The 21495-nt window shown below is 42.7% G+C and overlaps 1 protein-coding gene and 1 pseudogene across 1 annotated transcript in view; one reads left to right on the top strand and one right to left on the bottom strand.

Annotated features, from left to right (window-relative positions):
- Positions 1-21495, top strand: part of MSN (moesin) — a 78245-nt gene that overhangs the window by 35687 nt on the left and 21063 nt on the right. Inside the window, exon 2 of the mRNA XM_040266090.1 lies at positions 16139-16222. Within this exon, the coding sequence (XP_040122024.1) occupies positions 16139-16222 (84 nt within the window). The remainder of the gene's footprint in view (positions 1-16138; positions 16223-21495) is intronic.
- On the bottom strand, positions 3392-3772 carry LOC120882206 (annotated as a pseudogene).

The raw sequence follows: 21495 nt of genomic DNA, 5'->3' as shown, positions 1-21495 counted from the left end.
TGTAGAGATTGTAGTGGGCCTTTTCCCTGTTGCTATCTAAAGAAAGTAAGCCAAAGATAGGGTAGGGGTGCTTCTTACTCTACCTGAAGAACTCTGATGTATGTAATGTATTTGGAGTAAGTGGTTTCATGCATGCTAACCTTAGCATTAGGGGGTACAAAATTTGTAAGTTTCTGGTGGTAGGGGTGCTAAAAACCCTGGTATTGTTGGTTGGATAAAGTTAAACAGTTTCTACTGGTCTTAGTAAATTAGTAGCTGAGCTTGTGGTTTGGAGGGCAAGATGTGGCTTTATCAACTCAAAAAATACAAAGCCACCTTTTAGAGAAGTTATGTTAACTGTGTAGGAACCATAACTAATAAGCTGGATGTCATGTCTCTGTTCTGTTACTGACTGCTCCCCTCAATGTTCCCTAAAACTTTTCTAAAACAGTCATAGATGCACAGAACTTAAGGGCATTACTTGGGCTCTCTATAACTGTGCTTTCAGGAAGGTGACTATTACAAAAGTGAAGACTGTGGCTACAAACAGAGGTACCCTAGGGCAGGTATGACACCAGATGACACTTTTCAGCCTTTAACACATCCACTGGAAATGGGTGCTGAGTTGGTGTTTCCATAAGGATAAATCTTGTTCCTTGATGAATGCTAGAGTTAGATTGGGCTGCAAGATTAGGTGTAAGAAAGCAGCAGGCTGGTTGGGACTGGGGATGATTTGTTTGGAGGTAATTGACCAAGTTCTCCCATATAAACCTAGCCTGGTATTATACTCACTGAAGGTCTGTACTTAGTGAGGCAGCGCTGTGGAATGGCATCTGCCTTCTGATTTCTCACCCTGTATGAATGAGGAGGCCCTCCCTGAACATTCAGATGGAATGTTCAGCCACATTCTTTGCTACTTATAGTCTGGGAAGGGAAGGCAAAGAGGAGTCAGGGTGTCAGCTGGTTAAAGAGGAGTGAAGGGAAATTGAACAATGAGTGGGCTCAGACTGGTATCCTCTCTCCATTTCTTCCTCTGATCTTGTTGGGAGAACTGTTCCTATTGGCCTGAAGTCATTTTCTTTTACCCAGTGGCCAAAGCACTCTAGGCCCATTAAGACCCTATGCAAATCACGTTGCTTTAGCAGAAATGTTGATACTGGCACCTAAAATCCATGTGTAGTGAAACTTCAGTGATATTTGGGATCCTTTTAAAAAATTTACTGTGGCTTTGCATCTCCTGGTTCATTGATCAAAGAAGAGCATTGGCATGCTTTCTTTGTTTCCAAATATAGAAGTTGCCAATTTGTATTTCCTCAGAAAATTAATTTTTCCTGAAGTACTTTGGACCATCACCATCTTTCTGTAGACATGGATCCTCCAGTGTGGAAAATGCCCCCATGGTTAGCTGGTCACCCTTCCTGTCCTTTTCTGTGAAAGTGGGAGGTTACTGCAGATTTTTCAGCTTGATCAAGCAGATTACTCCAGCTCCCTCCCTAGTCAACCAAAGCCTCCTCCAGGGAGGGGAAGTGTGGTAATGACATTATCTTTCCCCAGGCAGCCACATGTTCTCTGAGAACAGGATGTGGGGAGGGCTGGGCCCCAGTCACAGGGTATGGGGGTGGGCGCGGGAAAGTGGGCTGGTAGTGTGGCCATGTGGGCCTCCTTGGCTTTGAGAGGCATGAAGAGTCCTTCTGTTCTCAAGTGTTAATTCATGTGTACACCCACCAACCCACCCAGCCACCCATGACATGTCCGTGTTCTTACTCTAAGAAAGAACTGTAAACACCTATGAGTGAGGACCAGCTCTTCAGGCTGGAGAAACTCAGTGGCAAGGAGTGGGTGGGCTCAGGCAGCCTGCTGTACCAGCCCATGCCTTGTGATTCTGTAGCCATGGGCCATTTTGGCAAGGTTTTTTCGAGGGAGCTGGGCTCCAGTAGAGAATGTGGTTGCTTTGTTGCTTCTTCCCAGGCCCTTGTCAGTCCCCTCCCTACAGATGGCTCTCTAGCACACTGAGGTGATTTGAATGTTCAGTTTGCTTTTGGCCCGTCCTCTTCTTTTCCCTGCCCCCACTACTGCTGGGGACCTTTGGAGATGTGCTGCCTGGGGTGGGGAAAAGAGGATGTAGCTAGCTTCCTGTGCAAGGGAGGGTGGGGCGCCCGCCTTCCTGCCTGTCTGCCCACCCTCCCAGCTGCCAGTGCTTGAGGAACTGACTGTAGAGTTAAGTTCAGAGTCATCAGAGGCATAGGGGCTCTCTGAGGCATAGGGATGAGGCTTTGTTCTTCCTGGTCTCTCTTTACAGTTTTCCACCAACAGGGATTGCTGGGCTCCCCTTTCCTAGAACCACAAGGCAAAAAAGTACTTTTAGGCACCAACTGGTACAACCATCTCATACCACAGATAGGGAAACTGAGCCCCAGCGAGTCTTTAAGTCCTCTCAGGAATCAGTGGCAGACTTGAGTAGAATTTTACAAGGTTAGAACTGAAGCTCCCTCCCCCTCTCAAGCTGCTGGTCCATTGGTTGGCAAACTATTTGGCCAAGCTGCTTGGGGTAGCCTTCCTCTGACCAGAACAGTTCTGCTTTTATGTACATTATATTTTGAAATTTCATGAGATTTTCTGTTTGGGAAAGTGAAGAGGCAGGAAGCTGCTGAAAAAAGCAATAAAGTTGAAAACAAGTGATCAAGACCTACCCAGTACAATTGGTCACACTCTGACCTAAGAGGAAGGGACTGTCTCAAGGTCACTGGTCCACTGTTCTTGGCTAATTGCTTCTAGCTAATAGTGTGGCTCCCTCAACTATAGGAAAGATTGTTCCCATCCTGTGTTGCCTTGATCTTCCCCCATCCCAAGGAGAGCCCCTCTTGTAGCACCCTGAGACAAGAGCTAGAGGCCATTAAATTTATTGGATGAAATAAATGATAGCAAGTAAGCCTTTGGAAGGACCTTCTTGCAACCTTAAATAAGAGAAAATTGGGAGGGCAAAGTTCCAAGTTCGGGGGACCTGGGTTCTAGTCCTGTCTCCTTCACACTCGGACGAAGTGCCATTTACCTCACTGAACCTCCATTTCTCCTGTCTATAAAATAGTGCTGATCTGTACTCTGCCTTTTGTACAGACTTGAGTTCAGCGAGAGAATGCATGTGGACAAGTGTCTTTTTTTATTGCTTAACTGATTTTAATAACATGACATAAAACCCTTACGCCTGATATAATTGTTATGTAAAATACATAGATGAATACTGTCTTCTTTTAAAAATATAAAATAAATAAGATGTTAAAGTAGGCAAATTTACATTAAATGAATGAGAAAAATTTTAAAAAGTTTTGCTTTCCATATCATTTGAAGAAGGGAAATTATAATTTTAAACAATATTCAAGTTTATTAAACAGATTTTTTAAGTTTTATAAAATGTTTAACTTTCATCACCTTCAAGGTTTATGTTACTCCCAAATTTTGCATATAACTGAACTTTTCAAATCTGCTAACACTTGCTGAATTGATTCCACTCTGGATTCTAAGGTGTCAGTTTCATCTTGCAAATTTTTCTTTGCTTCTGCTAACATTTCTTGTGTTTCTTCCTAAGAATGGCTAATGAAAACATTACCAGTCTGATAAGGTATCATTAAGCAGTCATCTGCAAGCATGATATCCTCACAAACATCTTCTAAATTTTGGAGTTATTTATTTTTACTTCTATTTCTTCATTTAGTTCTATGATTCTACTTGTATTCCGTGCTAATTTGTGTATTGTAAGACTGACATCTGCAACCACCTTCTTCATGGTGGCTGCCATCTTGGGCCATGAGTGTCTTTTAAACTGTAAAGCACTGTGCACATGGGGTTAGGATTTTTATTGTATAAGGGTGAGTCAGAAGTCCTGCATTTGATAATGAGTTTGCAGGAGAAAGGTACCAAAATGTATCAAATATCTAATACATGCTAGGTGCCAAGCCAGGTTGTTTTGTGTAAATAAAGGAGATAATGATGTTCCTCACAACTATCTTGTGAGGTAGGCATTGTTACTCCCATTTTACTTGGAGGAAAATTGATGCTTCAAGAGATCGAGGGACTGGCAGTACACCAAGGGACTCCCTCTAGAGTCCACACTGTCCGTCATATATTTGTAAAGAGATCTTAAGAAAGTGCTGTGGTTTCCTTTGTAACTTTCCAACCCATTCCCTGATCTACTCCAGTGTCTCTCCTCTCTTGTTGGCTTCATGTCACAGCCCTGGGCTCTGTACTCCTTGCTTTCCTTGGTGGTACATACACCAAGTGCACTTAGGCGCCCTTGTTTGGCTGTTAGTTGATGGAGGATCCCTTTAGGTCAGCAACCTTTTTGTTGATAAGAGGGGTTTCTTACTCCCCTGGGGAGCTGGTAGGAAGGGCCTAGGATGTGTTGCTAGTTAGAACTGGCTCTTGTCCAAGGTCATGCAACTAAAAGAAAGTAGTTGCTTCCCTTCATTGAGACTCAGTTTTCTCATTTTTAAAATGGGCCTACAGATGCTTCCTTTATATGTGCTGATAAACGTTTCACAACAAACTCTCTGGTGAAGCCACAATTTGTACTGTTTACCAATCCCAATGGTATAAATACTCTCACCACTTGTTGTTCAGTCACTCAGTTGTATCCAACTCTCACCATGGCTGATTTCAAACTACCAACACAGGATCCTTGAAGGAGGACTTATACAGAGATCAGCTCTAGTGTAAGTTGGTTCCAGTGCACTGTTATTGATTGCACCTATCTTAGAGTCCCCAGCCTGTTCCCAACTTCAACCTGTTCACATCTGTATGCAAATACAAGGCTTGCTCCCTAAGTTCCCACAGCATCTAGGAAAGGGAGAGTATCATTTAAGGTCTGCTCCTTGCCTGAAAGTTCTCCCAAGATAGAATGTTTAAGGGGCATAGAACTTGAGAAGATTTTGATTGAGGCTCCTATTAGAGTATTTTTGATCAATGTTGTTGGGCTGCTGAGGTATTTGTACCAGTTGTTTCCTTCCACTGTCTAATTCTTAACTAGATGGGAAGATAGTGGAAGGCTCTGGACAATGGCCTGAGGGTTTGGTCATTCCAGAAAGCACTCAGCTTTCTGTTTGAAATCCCAAAGCCTCTCCTCCCTCTCCTGCCTGTAGAGCCTGCTCTGCTGGGTTTTAACCTGAAGGTCCCAACTATGAGGATCTCTGGGCTAGAAAGTATTTTGGAGGACGGGAGATCTGGTTTGACCTCTCATCTCATCTCAATAGCATCTATAGATGTTTCTTTAAGCTTCCCAGAGAATAAGACTCACCTGGGACAAAACTACTGCTTTCCAAGCTCCTCCTCTGAAGTGTCTTTTTCAGTAAGCTTGGAGTGGGGTCCAGGAATCTAGGTTTTTAAACTAGTGCCCCAAATGATTCCCAACAGTTAAGTTTGGGAAATACCACATTGCCACTGCACAGTCCTCTGCCACATGGGTGTCATTTTGTCCATTTTACAGGTAGGAAGATTGAGAGATCATGGCTTGTTTTTGGCAGAGCTCGATTCTGCCCTCAGGTTTTTAGAGTGCATAGCTATGTTCCTTCTACAAGAGAGGAATTACTTTAGTAGGTAGAGAAATTGCTTTAGTATGTAGAGAAATTACTTTAGCCCCTGATCTTTTGTGGAGGTAAGCTGCATTTAACTCTGGAGAACCATTCACTAGGCCCACTGGCCTAGATGTCCCTGTAGTTACTGCTATCTACTTGGCTTTGTTTCCCTTCAATCGAGCATCCGGCTGCCCATATTGACTGTTGACACCAGCCCTTGAGAGGCTGTATTCCATGCCAGAGGTTCCCAAATTTGGCTGGGCCTTAGAATTATATGAAGGTCTTAATTCTGATGCCTGGGTCCTGCTTCTTATATAATAATAAATCATGATCTCTGTGGGTGGGGCCAGGAAATCTGTCTTTAAAATTTTTCCCAATTGATGCTGATTAGCCTATCTACAGACCCAGTTTGTGATTTTTCTGGATACCAGCTGAAGGAGTTTGGATGTTTTGGTGGATTATGCTGCAGGGCTGGGAACCTGTGTATATTAATGGGACACAATTAGAGAAAATGGCAAGGCAGAGCGTAGGATGAGGAAAGAGCAGGCATCCTTTAAAAGGACAAGATAGCCTAGGTGCTCTGTTATATTCTGCCTCACTTCAAGGCTCTGCTTCTTGGGGTGAAATCCCTATCCCTCCCAAGAGAGAAAACATTTAAAATAAGGCAAGGATGTGTGTGTTTCTGCCTGATATGCATGGCTTCAACTTGTCTAACTAACTAGAAATCTAATCATATTTTAGAGTTTTCCCCAAAATCAAAGGGCCCTTAGGCTAGAAGGGCCCTCTGCAGGTCTTCTTGGCAACCTATAGCCCTTCAGTGTAGTCAAACCGGCTTTAAGTTCAAATTATTCTGGAGAGATTAAATATTTGCAATAACATGGCTAAAAATGGAGGCGCTAGTAATCATCACATTCTACTTATAATATGCCAAGTACTTTCTTGTCTGTTATTTTAACTTAAAATCTCCCAATAACCCTGTTGTGAGGTTGATATTATTAGGTTCATTTTATATATTAGAAAACTGAGTTTTAGAACAAGAAGGTAAGAGAGACTCTAAAGCATCTTTCAGCTATACCAAGATTTATTTCTCAAAGAACTGAGACCATTATTTCTAGGATGAGGACTCCAGTTTTGTGAGTCCCCTAGATGCCAGGTTTGACTGTTGGCATAGCAGCAAGGCTGGCAGGAAGCCAACCGTAGCTTAGCTCTGGGACCAAAATCAGAGCTTTTTTTTTTTTTTTTTATTGGAGTGTAGTTGACTACTATATATCAAATAGATAACAGTGTGCTAGTTTCAGGTATACAGCAAAGTGAATCACTGATATCCACTCTTTTAGATTAATTTCCCATATAAGTCTTTACAGAGTATTGAGTGCTATACAGTAGGTCCTTATTAGTTATCTATTTTATATATAGTAGTGTGTGTGTGTGTGTGTGTGCACGTGCACTCAGTTGTGTCTCTTTGTGACCCCATGGACTGTAGCTCACCAGGCTCTTCTGTCCATAGGATTCTTCAGGGAAGAATACTGGAGTGGGTTGCCATGCCCTCCTCCAAGGGATATTCCCAACCCAGGGATTGAAACCGAATCTCCTGCATCTTCTGCATTGGCTGGTGGATTCTTTACCACTGCACCACCTGGGAAGCCCATATAAGTAATATATATATGTTAATTCCAATCTCCCAATTTATCTCTACCCCTTCCATAAATTTGGAAAATAGAGTTTTTTTATTTAGCTGGAAGCCTTCTCTTGCCCCTACATAGTTGACTGATCCTGTCCTCAGCAGTTTTAACACAGGACAGGGCAGAAATCCCATGAGTAATGGTTGGAATCCAAGTTGATTCTTAGGTCAGCCCCAGTGCCCTTCAGAGCTGGGATGCTGGAGGTTGCTGTGGTGTGTTTCTGAGCAGAGAGAATAGAGCCCTCTTCTGGTGTTCTGCGTGACTAGTATCTCCAGGCAGCTGCAAATGGTCTGTGTTTCCAGTCTATAAATACTTCTTGTGAAACTTGTAGGCAGGAAGCTGGGTTAAGCAGGAAACTGATGCTAGTGACTGAAGCCCTGCTGGGTGTGGCCCCAGAGAGAGGCTTAATCCATGTGAGAGACTTATTAATGATAAGCCCTCTTTCCTTTAAATTCAGTGGCTTCAAAGTTTTATGAGAATTGAAGAATCTGTTGTTCTTGGCTACCTGGATATAAATCCATTCCTCAAATTCCCTGCCTCCTTCCCTGCTGTGTCATCTTCACCCTCTATACCTCCCTGCTCTGTCCCCACCTCCAGCTTGGGTCTTGGCTGTACCTGCTGCCAGAGACCTTCCCAATTATTTGCTATTTAAGTTTTAAGAAGAAACAGGAGACCTTTTAGTTTCCTTCCTTGTGGTTATAAAAGGTTTAGTAACTCTCTAGAATGAGTGATGGTGAATGTATCAGAGCCTAAAAGTTAGGCTTGCCCTCTGTCATAAACTAGACTTCCATTCAGTGTCCGCTAATAGTTTTTAATGGAAGCAAGCTGGTTCTGCCTTCTCCACATAGTCTTTTCAGCTCAACATCCTGATTTGTCTACTGTTTTCTAAGTGCTAGGGTGTTTCTATTGCTTATTATGGCCAGTGAATCAAGATAAAGGTTTTTAATCCTTGCTCTCACACTGTCCAGCAGCTGTGTGACTCTAGGCCAATGCTTCCCCTTCCTTGGACCTCAGTTTCCTTAGCTGCATATTGTAGAATTTGAATCAAGTGATCTCTGAGGTTCCTTTCAGGTCTGATAGTTGGGGATTCTAGATTATTTATTCTCTTGGAGAATAAGGATGAGAAGTTCAGAAGGGTTTATTCTGAAGGAGCCAGATGAGGTTCTAGGATGAGTAGATTGAAATATTGAGGAAATTTAAAGAGGAATGGCCATGCTAAGGAGCTTATAGGGCAGAACCCTGTGCCTAGGAGGAGAGATGAGTTAGGGTAGGGGGTAGGGGAATGGGTGGTGTTTGCTTCTGGGGTATGGTTTGGCTGAGCTGATTTTGAAAATAAGTCCTGGAGTTAGGTATAAATGGTGAGGAGCTAGTTTCCTTCCAGACCTTAATGTGTTGAGAGGCAGAGGGGGACTCTACCTCAGTCTCAGGTTAAGCAAAAGGCTGTGCAATTAAGGCTGGATTAATGGGAAAGCTGTAGCTTGCTAAGGTTTCTGATTGTTTATCTCCTTTTTACCTTTGGTCTCTGTCCTGAGCTCTCCTTACATAGCGACAATGTAATTATGTCCTCATTGTTAACAAAGGTTAGTTTTGTTTGAGGTTGCTCCCCCAAATATAACTGGGCAAGTAATACTCAGGCTCCAATATGCCCTTGTCTCCCAGTTGAAGTGATTCTTAGGGAAGGCGACTGGGTCAAAGCAAGTTAAAAGGAACCATTGTCTTCCGTGCCCTTTGCAGCAGTTAGAGTAACTAAAGAATTACTGTTGACCCATTAAAGGTGTGGGTATGCATGGGGTCCAGGTGGTCTCCTTTCTAGAACCTACTGGGGAAAAGCACAGCATAGGCAGGTCTTGTTGTCTGTTTTAAGTAAGGGTCTGGCAATGGGCAAGAAGAGGTCAGAACAGATAACTGTACCAGGTCCCACTTCCAAGTCCACAGGAAGGGGCTGAGTTGCTGGGAAGTGAGTGAGTCAGTGGAGAAGGAGGAGGGGAAGGGAGAGGGGGAGAATGCCTCCTAGGCTAGAGATTAAAAGCAACCCTTGTTTTACCCCTTATGGAAAACAGCTGCTTGAGTCAGTGCTGTCATCTCAAGAGCCAAGACAGACCAGGCCCTGCCCTGCTCTAGCGATAGTTCTGGCAGCAGGAAATGGAGGATGCTAGAGCCTAAATAATGGGGAAAGGCGGTTTGAGTGACAATGTAGTTAGTGACTGCCCTCTGTCCATGGAAGAGACTGAAGTTCTGGGGTTGCCCTAGTAGGGCTCATCCTACCTCTGGCCACCCTTATGCACTTACCTTCGCCTTTTCCATAGCAGCAATGCCACTGAAAGCCCAGAGGACTTGGGCCTTTGAAGAATGGGGAGGTGGCAGGTGAGAGGTGAAGTCACTGAGCTCAGACCCAATTGGGCTGACTCACAAGCTCTGTCCTGGCAAGGGGGCCTTCCCAAGTAATGCTTCACAGATGTGCCCAGGTTCCCTTATGCCAGAGTGTTTGGGCCTTAGCCAAAATAGTTGCCAAGGCATTGTCTGAAGTCAGCAGTGAAATCAGCATGACCAGAGAGGTAGGTGGAGTCAAGGATGGTGCTCTGGAATGTCCAGAAGGCCTGTCTTCACCACTTGCTGGCTGAGTAAATGTGGTTTTAGTGATGTTAAGTGAGACTGTGAGTGAAGGAGCTTGGCACATTGTTGTTAACATAGGTTGTTCGTTTCCATCTTTATGTTACCTGCCTCTTTGCTCATCAGTTTCCTTATTCATGATGTGGGGTTGGTAATGCCAGTTCCTTCTGGCATACAGGTCCATTGTTCAGACAAGTCAGTTGTGATTATTTGACTCTGTCTCTGCTTTGTCCTCTGCGTGTCTGCATGCTCAGTTGTGTCTTGACTTGTTGTGACCCCATGGACTGTAGCCCACCAGGCTCCATTGTCCATGGAATTTTCCAGGCAAGAATATTGAAGTGGGTTGCCATTTCCTCCTTAAGGGGATCTTCCCGACCCAGGAATTGAATCCACATCTGTTGCATCTCCTGCACTGGCAGGCGGATTCTTTACCACTGCGCCACCTGGGAAGCCATCCTCCAAATTCCTCTCTGGTAAAGAGTCATATTGTAGTTCAGTAACATGGAGCAAATGAGAGGAAACTTTGCCCCAATCTCCTCTCTGTGGCCCAGCTACTGCTCATCTGGGTACTCTTGGCCCTAGGAAATGAGGGAGTTCCTTATTTGAAGTTGGCCAGGTCTAGAGGGCAAAGTTCCCCAGCTGTTGCTGTCAAGGCAGAGGTAGGTAGTTATTTTCTTTTTTAGGCCAGCCAACTGGGGACACAGGAGAGATCCAGTTTGTTGAGGGCTTTGGATGACAGACTACTGAGATGGGCTATAGACCAATGAAGGGCTTGCTTGGGAATTGTCTGTATTCCATTTTTCAATAAATAACAGTGGATTTATTGTTCTTGGGTTAGGGGTGGGTGGGCTAGTGTATATGAGTGACACCCCCCCACCACCACATCCAGACTCTTTTTGTTCCTTAAACCCTAAATAATTTCCAGAGACACAGTTTTCAAGGACAGGCTTAGACAGGGCCTTAGTTCTTTGCTGGGGACCACATCTTGAAATGCTATCTTACCCAGGCCAGCTCCTCCATTCGCGCTGAGCTGTGGGGCTGCCTGGGAACTTTCTGCTGACTTTGGAGGCTTTATCTTCAGGTTCTTGCCTTTCAAACTAGACTACCCTCGTCTCTTCATTGATACTGAAGAGGCCAGGCCCAAAAGGAAGGCAGTGGGTGCCCACTTGTGTGAGCATCCTGTGTGGTGGTGGATCTGGACCTGCAGCTCCTTGTACACATTTGGGTCCCAAATTACTGTTAAGGAAAATGAGAGATTTTCTTTGATCACCATTTCTGCCCTATACCTATCACCTTCAGCCCTGGTCATGCTGTTACCCTTGCTACCCCTACCACCAACACACTGAAAATCAGGAGAACACAGACCCATGATCCTGTCTTCAAGACTCACATTTTATTCTGAGTTGAGTGGTGGCAAGAATAGAAATCCCTTTGTATTGTGTTTGCTTTTCTTCTTAATTTTTTAAACCTAAAATTTTTTGTCTCCACAGTGAAGTTCAGGGAACCACAGGCTGCTTTCCTTTGAGATGCAGCCACAGTGGAATGACAGAAACTCTGAGAAGGGATTCTGGAGACATAGGTTCCAGTTTAGTTTCAACTGGACAGCATCAGATTGAAGGAGAGCTCTTTCTTGTTCTGGGGCAATGCTCTATATATGATACAGGAAGTATGAACAGTTCTAGCCTCTCTGACATACTTATTCCTAACCCAGACTGAGTTCTTTTCTACCAGTTGATTTATTTAAGAAACATTTATAAACAAATATTTCAGTTAAATATTTGGAGTTATGGGCTAGCCTCTGAAGATGGTAGATTGGTATGACTCCTTTCCACCTACCTTCCTGGCCTCTGTGACCACTCTTCACCTTGCAGGCCTCATTTATCCTGGAGGAGCTCTGCATCCTTGCATCTCTGTCTCCTTTTGGGCCATTGCATTGTGTCTCTTTCTTTACCTGGGACATTTAGGTGCTCTTCCCCCCAACTTCCACATTCTCCCTTTTTCAAAATACTTATCTTTAGATACCCTGCAAATACCACTTTGAACTGTGGTTCTGTATTTCCACAAAAAAGTTTCTTCTGTTCTGGTATGGTACTTCTCAGTGTTCCCTTGTATGTAATAATTTTCCTGTTATTCAGTAAGTACTTTGGGGTCAGAGACTGATTCTATAGCTCTACTGCAACCATAGTTCCCTAAACATAGTATTCCATTAATATTGGGTAAACTGAAATAAATTTATAGAGAGCTCTCCTTAACCTGGAGTCCTTGGGCCTCCATGAAATCCATGGGTATAATTTGAAGTGGGAAGGATCTATGAAGATGGATGGAGGAAAATTTACATGTTTGTTTTCACTGACTTCTCACTAAAATTTAACCCTTCTTTCAGTTATGAATTTAGGCCAAAAAAAGGCAGTACCTGTGACTTTGTTACCAATGGAAATCTAAGATACTTTTATATTACAGTTTAGTTACTATAGATTTTTCAGAACATCATTTATGCTGAAGACAAGGTTGAAATTACAGTAATAATAACTAATAACAACTAGTGTTAATTATATAATATAATAATAAAGAAGTACATATTAAATTTTGATAACTATTTCAATATAATTGGTGTCTTTATATCTACTTTATTTCATGCATTTACAAATTTCTGAGAAATCAATCCATAGACCTCACCATACTGCTCAGAAAGGTCTGTGGCACAAAAAAAGTCAAGATGTAAAATGTTCCTACCTCTGAGTCTGTATACTATGCTATATCTATCTCTTGTATCTCCTTGCTTAGTACTGTTCATTTAGCCAATATCTTGTGAGTACCCACTGAGTCTTAGATACTAGAGAAAGTGAAAGTGAAGTCGCTCAGTCTTGCCTGACTCTTTGCAACCCCATGGGTGGTAGCCTGCACCAAGCTCCTCCATCCATGGGATTTTCAAGGCAAGAGTACTGGAGTGGGTTGCCATTTCCTTCTCCAGGGAATTTTCCCAACCCAAGGATTGAACCCAGGTCTCTCACATTGTAGACAGACGCTTTACTGTCTGATCCACCAGGGAAGTCCCTAGATACTAGAGAGGTAACTCTAACTGAGATAGAAGCCTCAAAATGAGAATGAAATTTCTCAGTATACTAGAAGGGCTATTGTCCCTTTTCTACTTCTTATCTGCCAAGTCATTGGTGTTTTGAGGGCTCCCCTAACTCAGCTCAAGTGTGATTTAATGCTAGATATGGAAGTGAATATGGATGTGAGAGTATGGATGTGAGAGTATGGATGTGAGAGTTGAACTATAAAGAAAGCTGATGTACTAACACATATATATGGAATTTAGAAAGATGGCAATGATGACCCTGTATGCAAGACAGCAAAAAAGACACAGATGTGTATAGCGGACTTTTGGACTTGGAGAGGGAGAGGGAGATGGTGAGATGATTTGGGAGAATGGCATTGAAACATGTATAATATCATGTAAGAATCGAATCGCCAGTCTATGTCCGATGCAGGATACGGCATGCTTGGGGCTGGTACACGGGGATGACCCAGAGAGATGTTGTGGGGAGGGGGGTGGGAGGGGGGTTCATGTTTGGGAACACATGTACACCCGTGGTGGATTCATGTCAATGTATGGCAAAACCAATACAGAATTGTAAAGTAAAATAAAAAATAAATAAATAAAAAGGAAAAAAAAGAAAGCTGAGTACAGAAGAATTGATGCTTTTGAACTGTGGTGTTGGAGAAGACTCTTGAGGTTCCCTTGGACTGCAAGGAGATCCAACCAGTCCATCCTAAAGGAAATCAGTCCTGAGTGTTCATTGGAAGGACTGATGTTGAAGCTGAAACTCCAATATTTTGGCCACCTTATGTGAAGAGCTGACTCATCTGAAAAGACTCTGATATTGGGAAAGATTGAGGGCAGTAGGAGAAGGGGACAACAGAGGATGAGATGGTTGGATGGTATCACCGACTCAATGGGCAAGAGTTTGGGTAGATTCCAGGAGTTTGTGATGGACAAGGAGGCCTGGCGTGCTGCAGTTCATGGGGTCGCAAAGAGTTGGACATGACTGAGCAACTGAACTGAACTGAATTGAAGCCAAATTCTAGTCCATTGGGCCTCATTCTCCCTACCTTATGAGGGTCCATTATATGTAGGTCACTGAATTGGCAGAGAGCCTAGGTAACACTGAGTCAAACTGGCTAATCTTGCCTGCTGTCTCCCACTGGGGTACTTGCCTTACTTGTTCCTGTCTTCATGGCCTTTCCTGTCCCATTGTCAATCCTGAAATAGATTTCCTCCTTGGCTCCCTGGTGAGATTTATTTACAAAATTGTTCCCCAGGCCTGGTCCTCATCAGAATTGTTTAGCTGGCAAAATTGCTGTCTGGCACCCTCTTCCCCACTAGCTGACCCCTGTGCTCAGGAAAAGCCCATAGGTATTAAAGACTGATAAGGCTTAATGTTTTAGCTACTCCATGGGGATTTGTATCTTTGACAATTCTACTTTTATTCCACCCCAATAGAATAAGTAATATGTGAACATCCTAGAAACGTAGATTAGTTTTCTTTTTAATTTAAAGAAGAGAGGATGTACTCATAAGATCACTACCCAAAAACCAAGACAGACTAACACTTGAGTATGGTTCCAATAATCTCTTTTTGAATACTTTTTACAAAATTGAGCTCATGAAATCTTGTTGCTTACTCTTTCTTAATATTACTGAAGTGTTTTATGTGGGCATGAAATAATCATTATGAATATTTTATTTGACCATGTAACAAGCCATCATGTGGCTATAGCATATAGGTTACCTAAGCAAAATGTCCAACAACTAAAATACTTGGGGCTGGTGCCCTGGGATGACCCAGAGGGATGGTACGGAGACGGAGGAGGGAGGGGGGTTCAGGATGGGGAACACTTGTATACCCGTGGTGGATTCATGTTGATGTATGGCAAAACCAATACAATATTGTAAAGTAATTAACCTCTAATTAAAATAAATAAATTTATATTAAAAAAACTTAATCTTTGGAGGTTTGAAAGGGAGGAGATATATGGCTGATTCATGTTGAGGTTTGACAGAAAACAACAAAATTCTGTAAACCAATTATCCTTCAGTTAAAAAATAAATTAAAAAACTTAATCTTTGGTTTCTTTTAATGGAGACATTTTACACTTTGATGTAAGAGAGATTTGACATGTTGGCTTAAATTGTGAGACTTGGACTTAGATCTGAATTCAAACCCTGTCTTCCCCACTTAGTAACTTTAGACAAATCTCTAAGTATTCATGCCCAATGTGGAGGTAATCCTGTTTCACAGGATGATTATGATTATTGGGATAGTATGTATAAAGTGCCTAGTGAGTAGTGAGTCTTCATACATAAAAGCTGCTGCTTATTGTTACTGTTAATACTATTACCACTGCTACAAAGTTTTCAGCCAAAGAATCCTATCTCTACTGATGAAATATCACCTATCGTTGACTTTGGCTAGGTGATCTATTCCTAAGAGTAGAGGGTACTTTTTCTAGTATGTATGAAATACTGTGTGTTTCCATCTGGGCCCGTCCCTGTCCCTTTTCCCTCTGCTTACTTGGCTTTGGTAGCACTTCTGTCGTGCTAACACCTATCTCTGTTGAAGGCCCTTTCCTCTCTTGTGCCTAGGGAGACCAATGAGACATACATACAGGAAGTGTTAATGATGCAAGTCAGTATATAGAACCATAGACATCAGCACTGAAATGGCTGTTGGAGATTGCCTAGTATAATTGACAAACTCCATCTCCTGCACTCCTGCCGTTGCACAGGTGAAGGGAACTAAGGCTCAGGAACGGGATAAGATTTATTCAAGGTTGTAGAGTAAGCCAGTTATGGTGCTAGGCTTGGAATCCAGTGTTCTTTATCCTGTCCTTAACTTGCCTCTATGAAGACCAGTGCTGTAGATAATCCAGGCTATAGATCAGAGGTGGGGAAAGAATGCTGTGGGCTTGGAGCTGCCTCATGTAGGTGGAGAAGGCTTCCTGGAAGAAGTATAGCCAACATTTGTTTCCTTTTGATAGTAGGTTTATTTGCATTCATTTGTTTGCCCCTTGATAAGCACTGCCTTGTAGCAGTGTGGGGGTTTGTCTTCAGTAAACTGGTTGGGAGCAGAGGGCTAGGTTACTGTTTGTTTTAATGGTCCCCCTTCCTTCATACCAGTATCTAAATTCCATAGGTTTCTTCTTAGTTTCTTCTCCTGTAGTTGGACAGAGACTTATCCCAGGCTCTGTTGAGCATCGAGCCAAACAACTGACTTATCTCCTTTGATCTCATCCTAGATCAATGTGCGTGTGACCACCATGGACGCTGAGCTGGAGTTTGCCATCCAGCCCAACACCACCGGCAAGCAGCTGTTTGACCAGGTAAGGGAGGACTTATTGCTTCTTAGCCTCCCACTTCTCCCAATAGCTTCCACTATAATGCCCACTTTTGAGGAATTTCTTCTCCTACTCACTCCTCCAGGAGAGGTCAAAACAAAGGCTGACCTCAGCCTTAATGAAGTTGGCAAATTTTAACTCTGGCAGCCTATATCTTGGATGGCCCCAATCAGTCCTATCCTTGGGGCTAAACATGGGAGAAAAGATAAGTGAGTAGGGTATAACTGTGCTAGAGACTTTAAAAATGCCAGCAGGCAGATCCCTTCTCTCAACTCTGAAAGATATAAGTGATCTCTTCTCTGTTTTAATGATGAGGCTCGGAAATTAAATGATTTTATTGCTCTCAGCTGGTATCTGCCTGGGATTTGAACCCCACATTCTTGTCACTGTACAACATGGCTTCTGTCACTTGGTTTTTCTTCCCAGTAGAAGGAAACCAACATATTCTCCCTGAGTAGTGTGCTCTATGTACATTTCCCTCAAGGAATATTGGGATTTAAGATACCACAGTGGGTGAGAAATGCAATAAGAGGATACCTTAGCTCCTATAATCCTGACATGGAGATAATACTGAAGTAGTCACCCCCATCTATAATCCAAAGAATATCCCTTAGTTGTGAATCACCATTGTCAGAAAGGATGTACTATATAACAGCCAGGTGGGGGCCATAGAATCCGTCAGCATTCAAAGACTCTCCAGGGGCCAAAGGAATGTGCCTTTTGTGACCAGACTTCCAGGACTAAAAATGGGGCTCTCAATTCCAGAGACTGGAATCCCTCCAGACAGGCCATTATCCTATTTCCACACCAGCCTCTGGTGAGGTGAGAGTATGACATTGTCCTGGATGTTGGGACCACATATCCCCTTCATGGATTTTCTATGCCCTCCTGCTTCCCTTTCTCCTTTGCTCTCTGTGTACTTCTGCTGTCTGAGAGCTTAACCATACTTGGGAAGGGAAAGGAGGAAAGAGATTTGAATAGAGGAAAGAAATAGAGGAAAACAACAGAATGGGAAAGACTAGAGATCTCTTCAAGAAAATTAGAAATATGAAGGGAACATTTCATGCAAACGTGGGCTCTATAAAGGACAGAAATAGTATGGACCTAACAGAAGCAGAAGATATTAAGAGGAGGTGGCAAGAATACATAGAAGAACTGTACAAAAAAGATCTCCACAACCAAGATAATCATGATGCTGTGATCACTCACCTAGAGCCAGACATCCTGGAATGTGAAGTCAACTGGCCTTAGAAAGCATCGCTATGAACAAAGCTAGTGGAGGTGATAGAATGCCAGGTGAGCTATTTCAAATCCTGAAAGATGATGCTGTGAAAGTGCTGCACTCAATATGCCAGCACATTTGGAAAACTCAGCAGTGGCCACAGGACTGGAAAAGGTCAGTTTTCATTCCAATCCCAAAGAAAGGCAATGGCAAAGAATGCTCAAACTACTGCACAATTGCACTCATCTCACATGCTAGTAAAGTAATGCTCAAAATTCTCCAAGCAAGGCTTTAGCAATACGTGAACCATGAACTTCCAGATGTCCAAGCTGGTTTTAGAAAAGGCAGAGGAACCAGAGATCAAATTGCCAACATATGCTGGATCATGGAAAAAGCAAGAGAATTCCAGAATAACATCTATTTCTGCTTTATTGACTATGCCAAAGCCTTTGACTGTGTGGATCACAATACACTGTGGAAAAATCTTCAAGAGATGGGAATACCAGACCACCTGACTGGCCTCTTGAGAAACCTGTATGCAGGTCAGGAAGCAACAGTTAGAACTGGACATGGAACAACAGACTGGTTCCAAATTGGAAGAGGAGTACGTCAAGGCTGTATATTGTCACCCTGCTTATTTAACTTATATGCAGAGTACATCATGAGAAACGCTGGGCTGGAAGAAGCACAAGCTGGAATCAAGATTACCGGGAGAAATATCAATAACCTCAGATGTGCAGATGACACCACCCTTATGGCAGAAAGTGAAGAGGAACTAAAAAGCCTCTTGATGAAAGTGAAAGTGGAGAGTGAAAAAGTTGGCTTAAAGCTCAACATTCAAAAAATGAAGATCATGGCATCTGGTCCCATCAGTTCATTGGAAATAGATGGGGAAACAGTGGAAACAGTGTCAGACTTTATTTTTGGAGGCTCCAAAATCACTGCAGATGGTGATTGCAGCCATGAAATTAAAAGACACTTACTCCTTGGAAGAAAAGTTATGACCAACCTAGATAGCATATTCAAAAGCAGAGACATTACTTTGCCAACAAAGGTCCGTCTAGTCAAAGCTATGGTTTTTCCAGTGGTCATGTATGCATGTGAGAGTTGGAATGTGAAGAAAGCTGAGTGCCGAAGTGATGATGCTTTTGAACTCTGGTGTTGGAGAAGACTCTTAAGAGTCCCTTGGACTGCAAGGATATCCAAACAATCCATTCTGAAGGAGATCAGCCCTGGGATTGCTTTGGAAGGAATGATGCTAAAGCTGAAGCTCCAGTACTTTGGTCACCTCATGCGAAGAGCTGACTCATTGGAAAAGACTCTGATGATGGGAGGGATTGGGGGCAGGAGGAAAAGGGGACGACAGAGGATAAGATGGCTGGATGGCATCACTGACTCAATGGACATGAGTTTGAATGAACTGCGGGAGTTGGTGATGGACAGGGAGGCCTGGCGTGCTGCAATTCATGGGGTCACAAAGAGTCGGACACGACTGAGCGACTGACCTGAACTCACTGAAGATCATTGTATTACTGTGAATACATATGAGTGATGAGGGAAGAGGATGGAGATGGGGATTGTACAGGGCTGTTTTCCATTCAGATCTCTATATAAAAAGAAGGAGAATATGGCTAGAAATGTGAGACAGTTTGGGCATGTCTCCTGAGTCCCTGATGTCATATGATAGAGTAGGAAAATTGCTGTCTATGGCTAATACAGATAAAAGTTAACATTTTGTCCAGAGCTTCCTGTATGTCAGGTATTATGCCAGTCATTTTGTATACCATATCACTTGACTATCACAAAGCCCTATGAGTGCAGTGATTAGTACTGGTCCCATTTTACAGATGAGGAAACAAAAATCTTCATATTCTTAACTAGGCCTTGGGAAAATTATTGAACCTTTTTGGGTTAGTAGTCTCATTCCCCCCCAACTGTGCCCTCCCCCACCTGCCCCCCTGACCAAAATGCATCTAATGTTTACCTCACAGGGTTTTTGTGAGATTATGAAAGGGTCTATTATTTGTATCTCACTTGGTACCCAGTGGCTACCCAGTGGCTTCCAAGGATGTATAAAATTCAAAAGGATAAATTAGAAATAGTTGAGAAAGACTATAAGAAAGTAGATATAAAGAATTGAGTGTTATGTGAAGCATCTGACATATAGTAGAGATGTAATAAATGATAGCTTTCACTTTCACTTTCACTCAAATGCCATGACACTTCTTGTCTCATTAATCAGATAGAGTTGAGAGATCGGCTTGAAGATCCTCAGCTTATATAACTTTGGATTTAGCTGGAACTTGCTTCTTCTCTGGAGTTCGTTTTATATCAAATGTTGAAAGGTATTCATTGATATTTAATTTGAGAAAGTACAAATGAGAGGAACATTTAAACACACATTTACTACAATTAATGTGCTAGCATTCATATAGTTCACAAGTGATTACAATACTAATCTTGAATATGACATTGCATTTTGATTATATTAAGGTTTTGCCTTCTCCCTTTGCATGCAGGTTTTATGTTGGAAAGTCTATACAGGGATAGCCTAGTGAACTAGAAAGGGCACTAGATAGAAAGTTAGAAATTTGGGGCCTTATGGCTGGCTCTACTACTAATTCTCCTGATACCTTACACAAACCTTTCCCTCTTTGGGCTTCAGTTTTCCCATCTGTACAGTGTATAACTGATACTTCAAATCTGGTTATCTCTCAGAAATTTATGGCACTTATTTCTGTAATCCATATTTGTTCTTTCCCATTTCTAACCCCACTATTTGGATTTAAGATGACTCCTTTCTGTAAAAAGGAGGGAAATGCTTCACTTGATTATGATTTGCAGTTGGCATATACCAGGGAGTGGGGAAGACAAACCTACCTGACATCAGGGACAACTTTTCCTGTATAGGCTTCTTACTATCCCTGGGACAAAAAGGAGAAGGTGTCCATACCATAGGTAGGCTGTTGGACCCTTTGCTTCAGACAGCAATATCATTCTGAGCAGCAGCTGTAGAGAGGAGAGTATGAGCCAATGTGAATTTTATGGTCCAGCTGGGAACCAGAGGTTCCCTAGACCTCTGCTCAGACTCATTCCCAGAGCTCTGGTTCTATGCCTAATCTCTCTCAAGTAAATGACATCATCCTCTGCCTTCAACACTGGGGTCTTTGTCCATTTGCATTGAATGGGGTAACTGTGGAGGGTGAGGAAGGTATAATTTAGAGACTAGGGCAGAAAAATCCTTAAACAAAGAAGTTTATTAACTTCAAAAAGCCACAAGACCAGGCAATTCTTAGTGTTTGTTTGGTTTGCGTACTGTGGATGTGGTTCTGAGGCAAGCCCATATGGTAGGGATTCTTGGCTGGATTGGTGTGCTATTTCTGAAATCTACTGCTTCCCTAGAAAAGCCCTTGAGAAACTTGAATCTTTTGTATGGTTGGAGAGAGGAAAGGGAGGAAACTGCGAAGTTCATGATTTCCCAACCAGGAAGATCAGTGTTTTGAGAAAAATCATTTAGTGAGTACCTACTATGGACTAACTTTGGCTCAGTGTTTTAAACCTTGCAGTGACCCTGCCTATAAGAAGTGAAAGGACACACTCTAGGTTATATAGTTAGTAAATTGTAATATGGAGTTTAAATTATAGCTCTGACTGTAAATAAAACAATGATTTTCCCTACTGTGCTACACTGGGGTGAATGAGCCTGTTTGGCTCAGAGAAGACTCAAGAGGATATGTATTCTCTGTCTTGAGGTCACTGAGAGGCTATCATTGGAAGGAAGGGGCAATCATGTTCTGTGATGTCAGAAGGAACAAAGCTGGGATCCCATAGGTGAAAAGTACAGGACAAAAAGATTTGAACTCTGACACAGAATTGAGCATCTGACATTCTCAGGGCCAAGGCAAGTCTGGACGGGAATCCTCAGACCTGTCCATGTTCACAGGCCACTGGGGGATTTGATCTTTTCCCTCTCTCCAACTTGATGAGGCATAAGGGAGGAAGTCTATTATGTTTGACCTTCTTTCAGGGAGATCAG

This window comes from Oryx dammah, unplaced genomic scaffold, assembly GCF_014754425.2.
Source record: "Oryx dammah isolate SB20612 unplaced genomic scaffold, SCBI_Odam_1.1 HiC_scaffold_23, whole genome shotgun sequence".
In the NCBI taxonomy this organism is placed as follows: domain Eukaryota; kingdom Metazoa; phylum Chordata; class Mammalia; order Artiodactyla; family Bovidae; genus Oryx; species Oryx dammah.
Note: the sequence above shows the minus strand (reverse complement) of the source record. Positions and strands in the feature narration are given on the sequence as shown.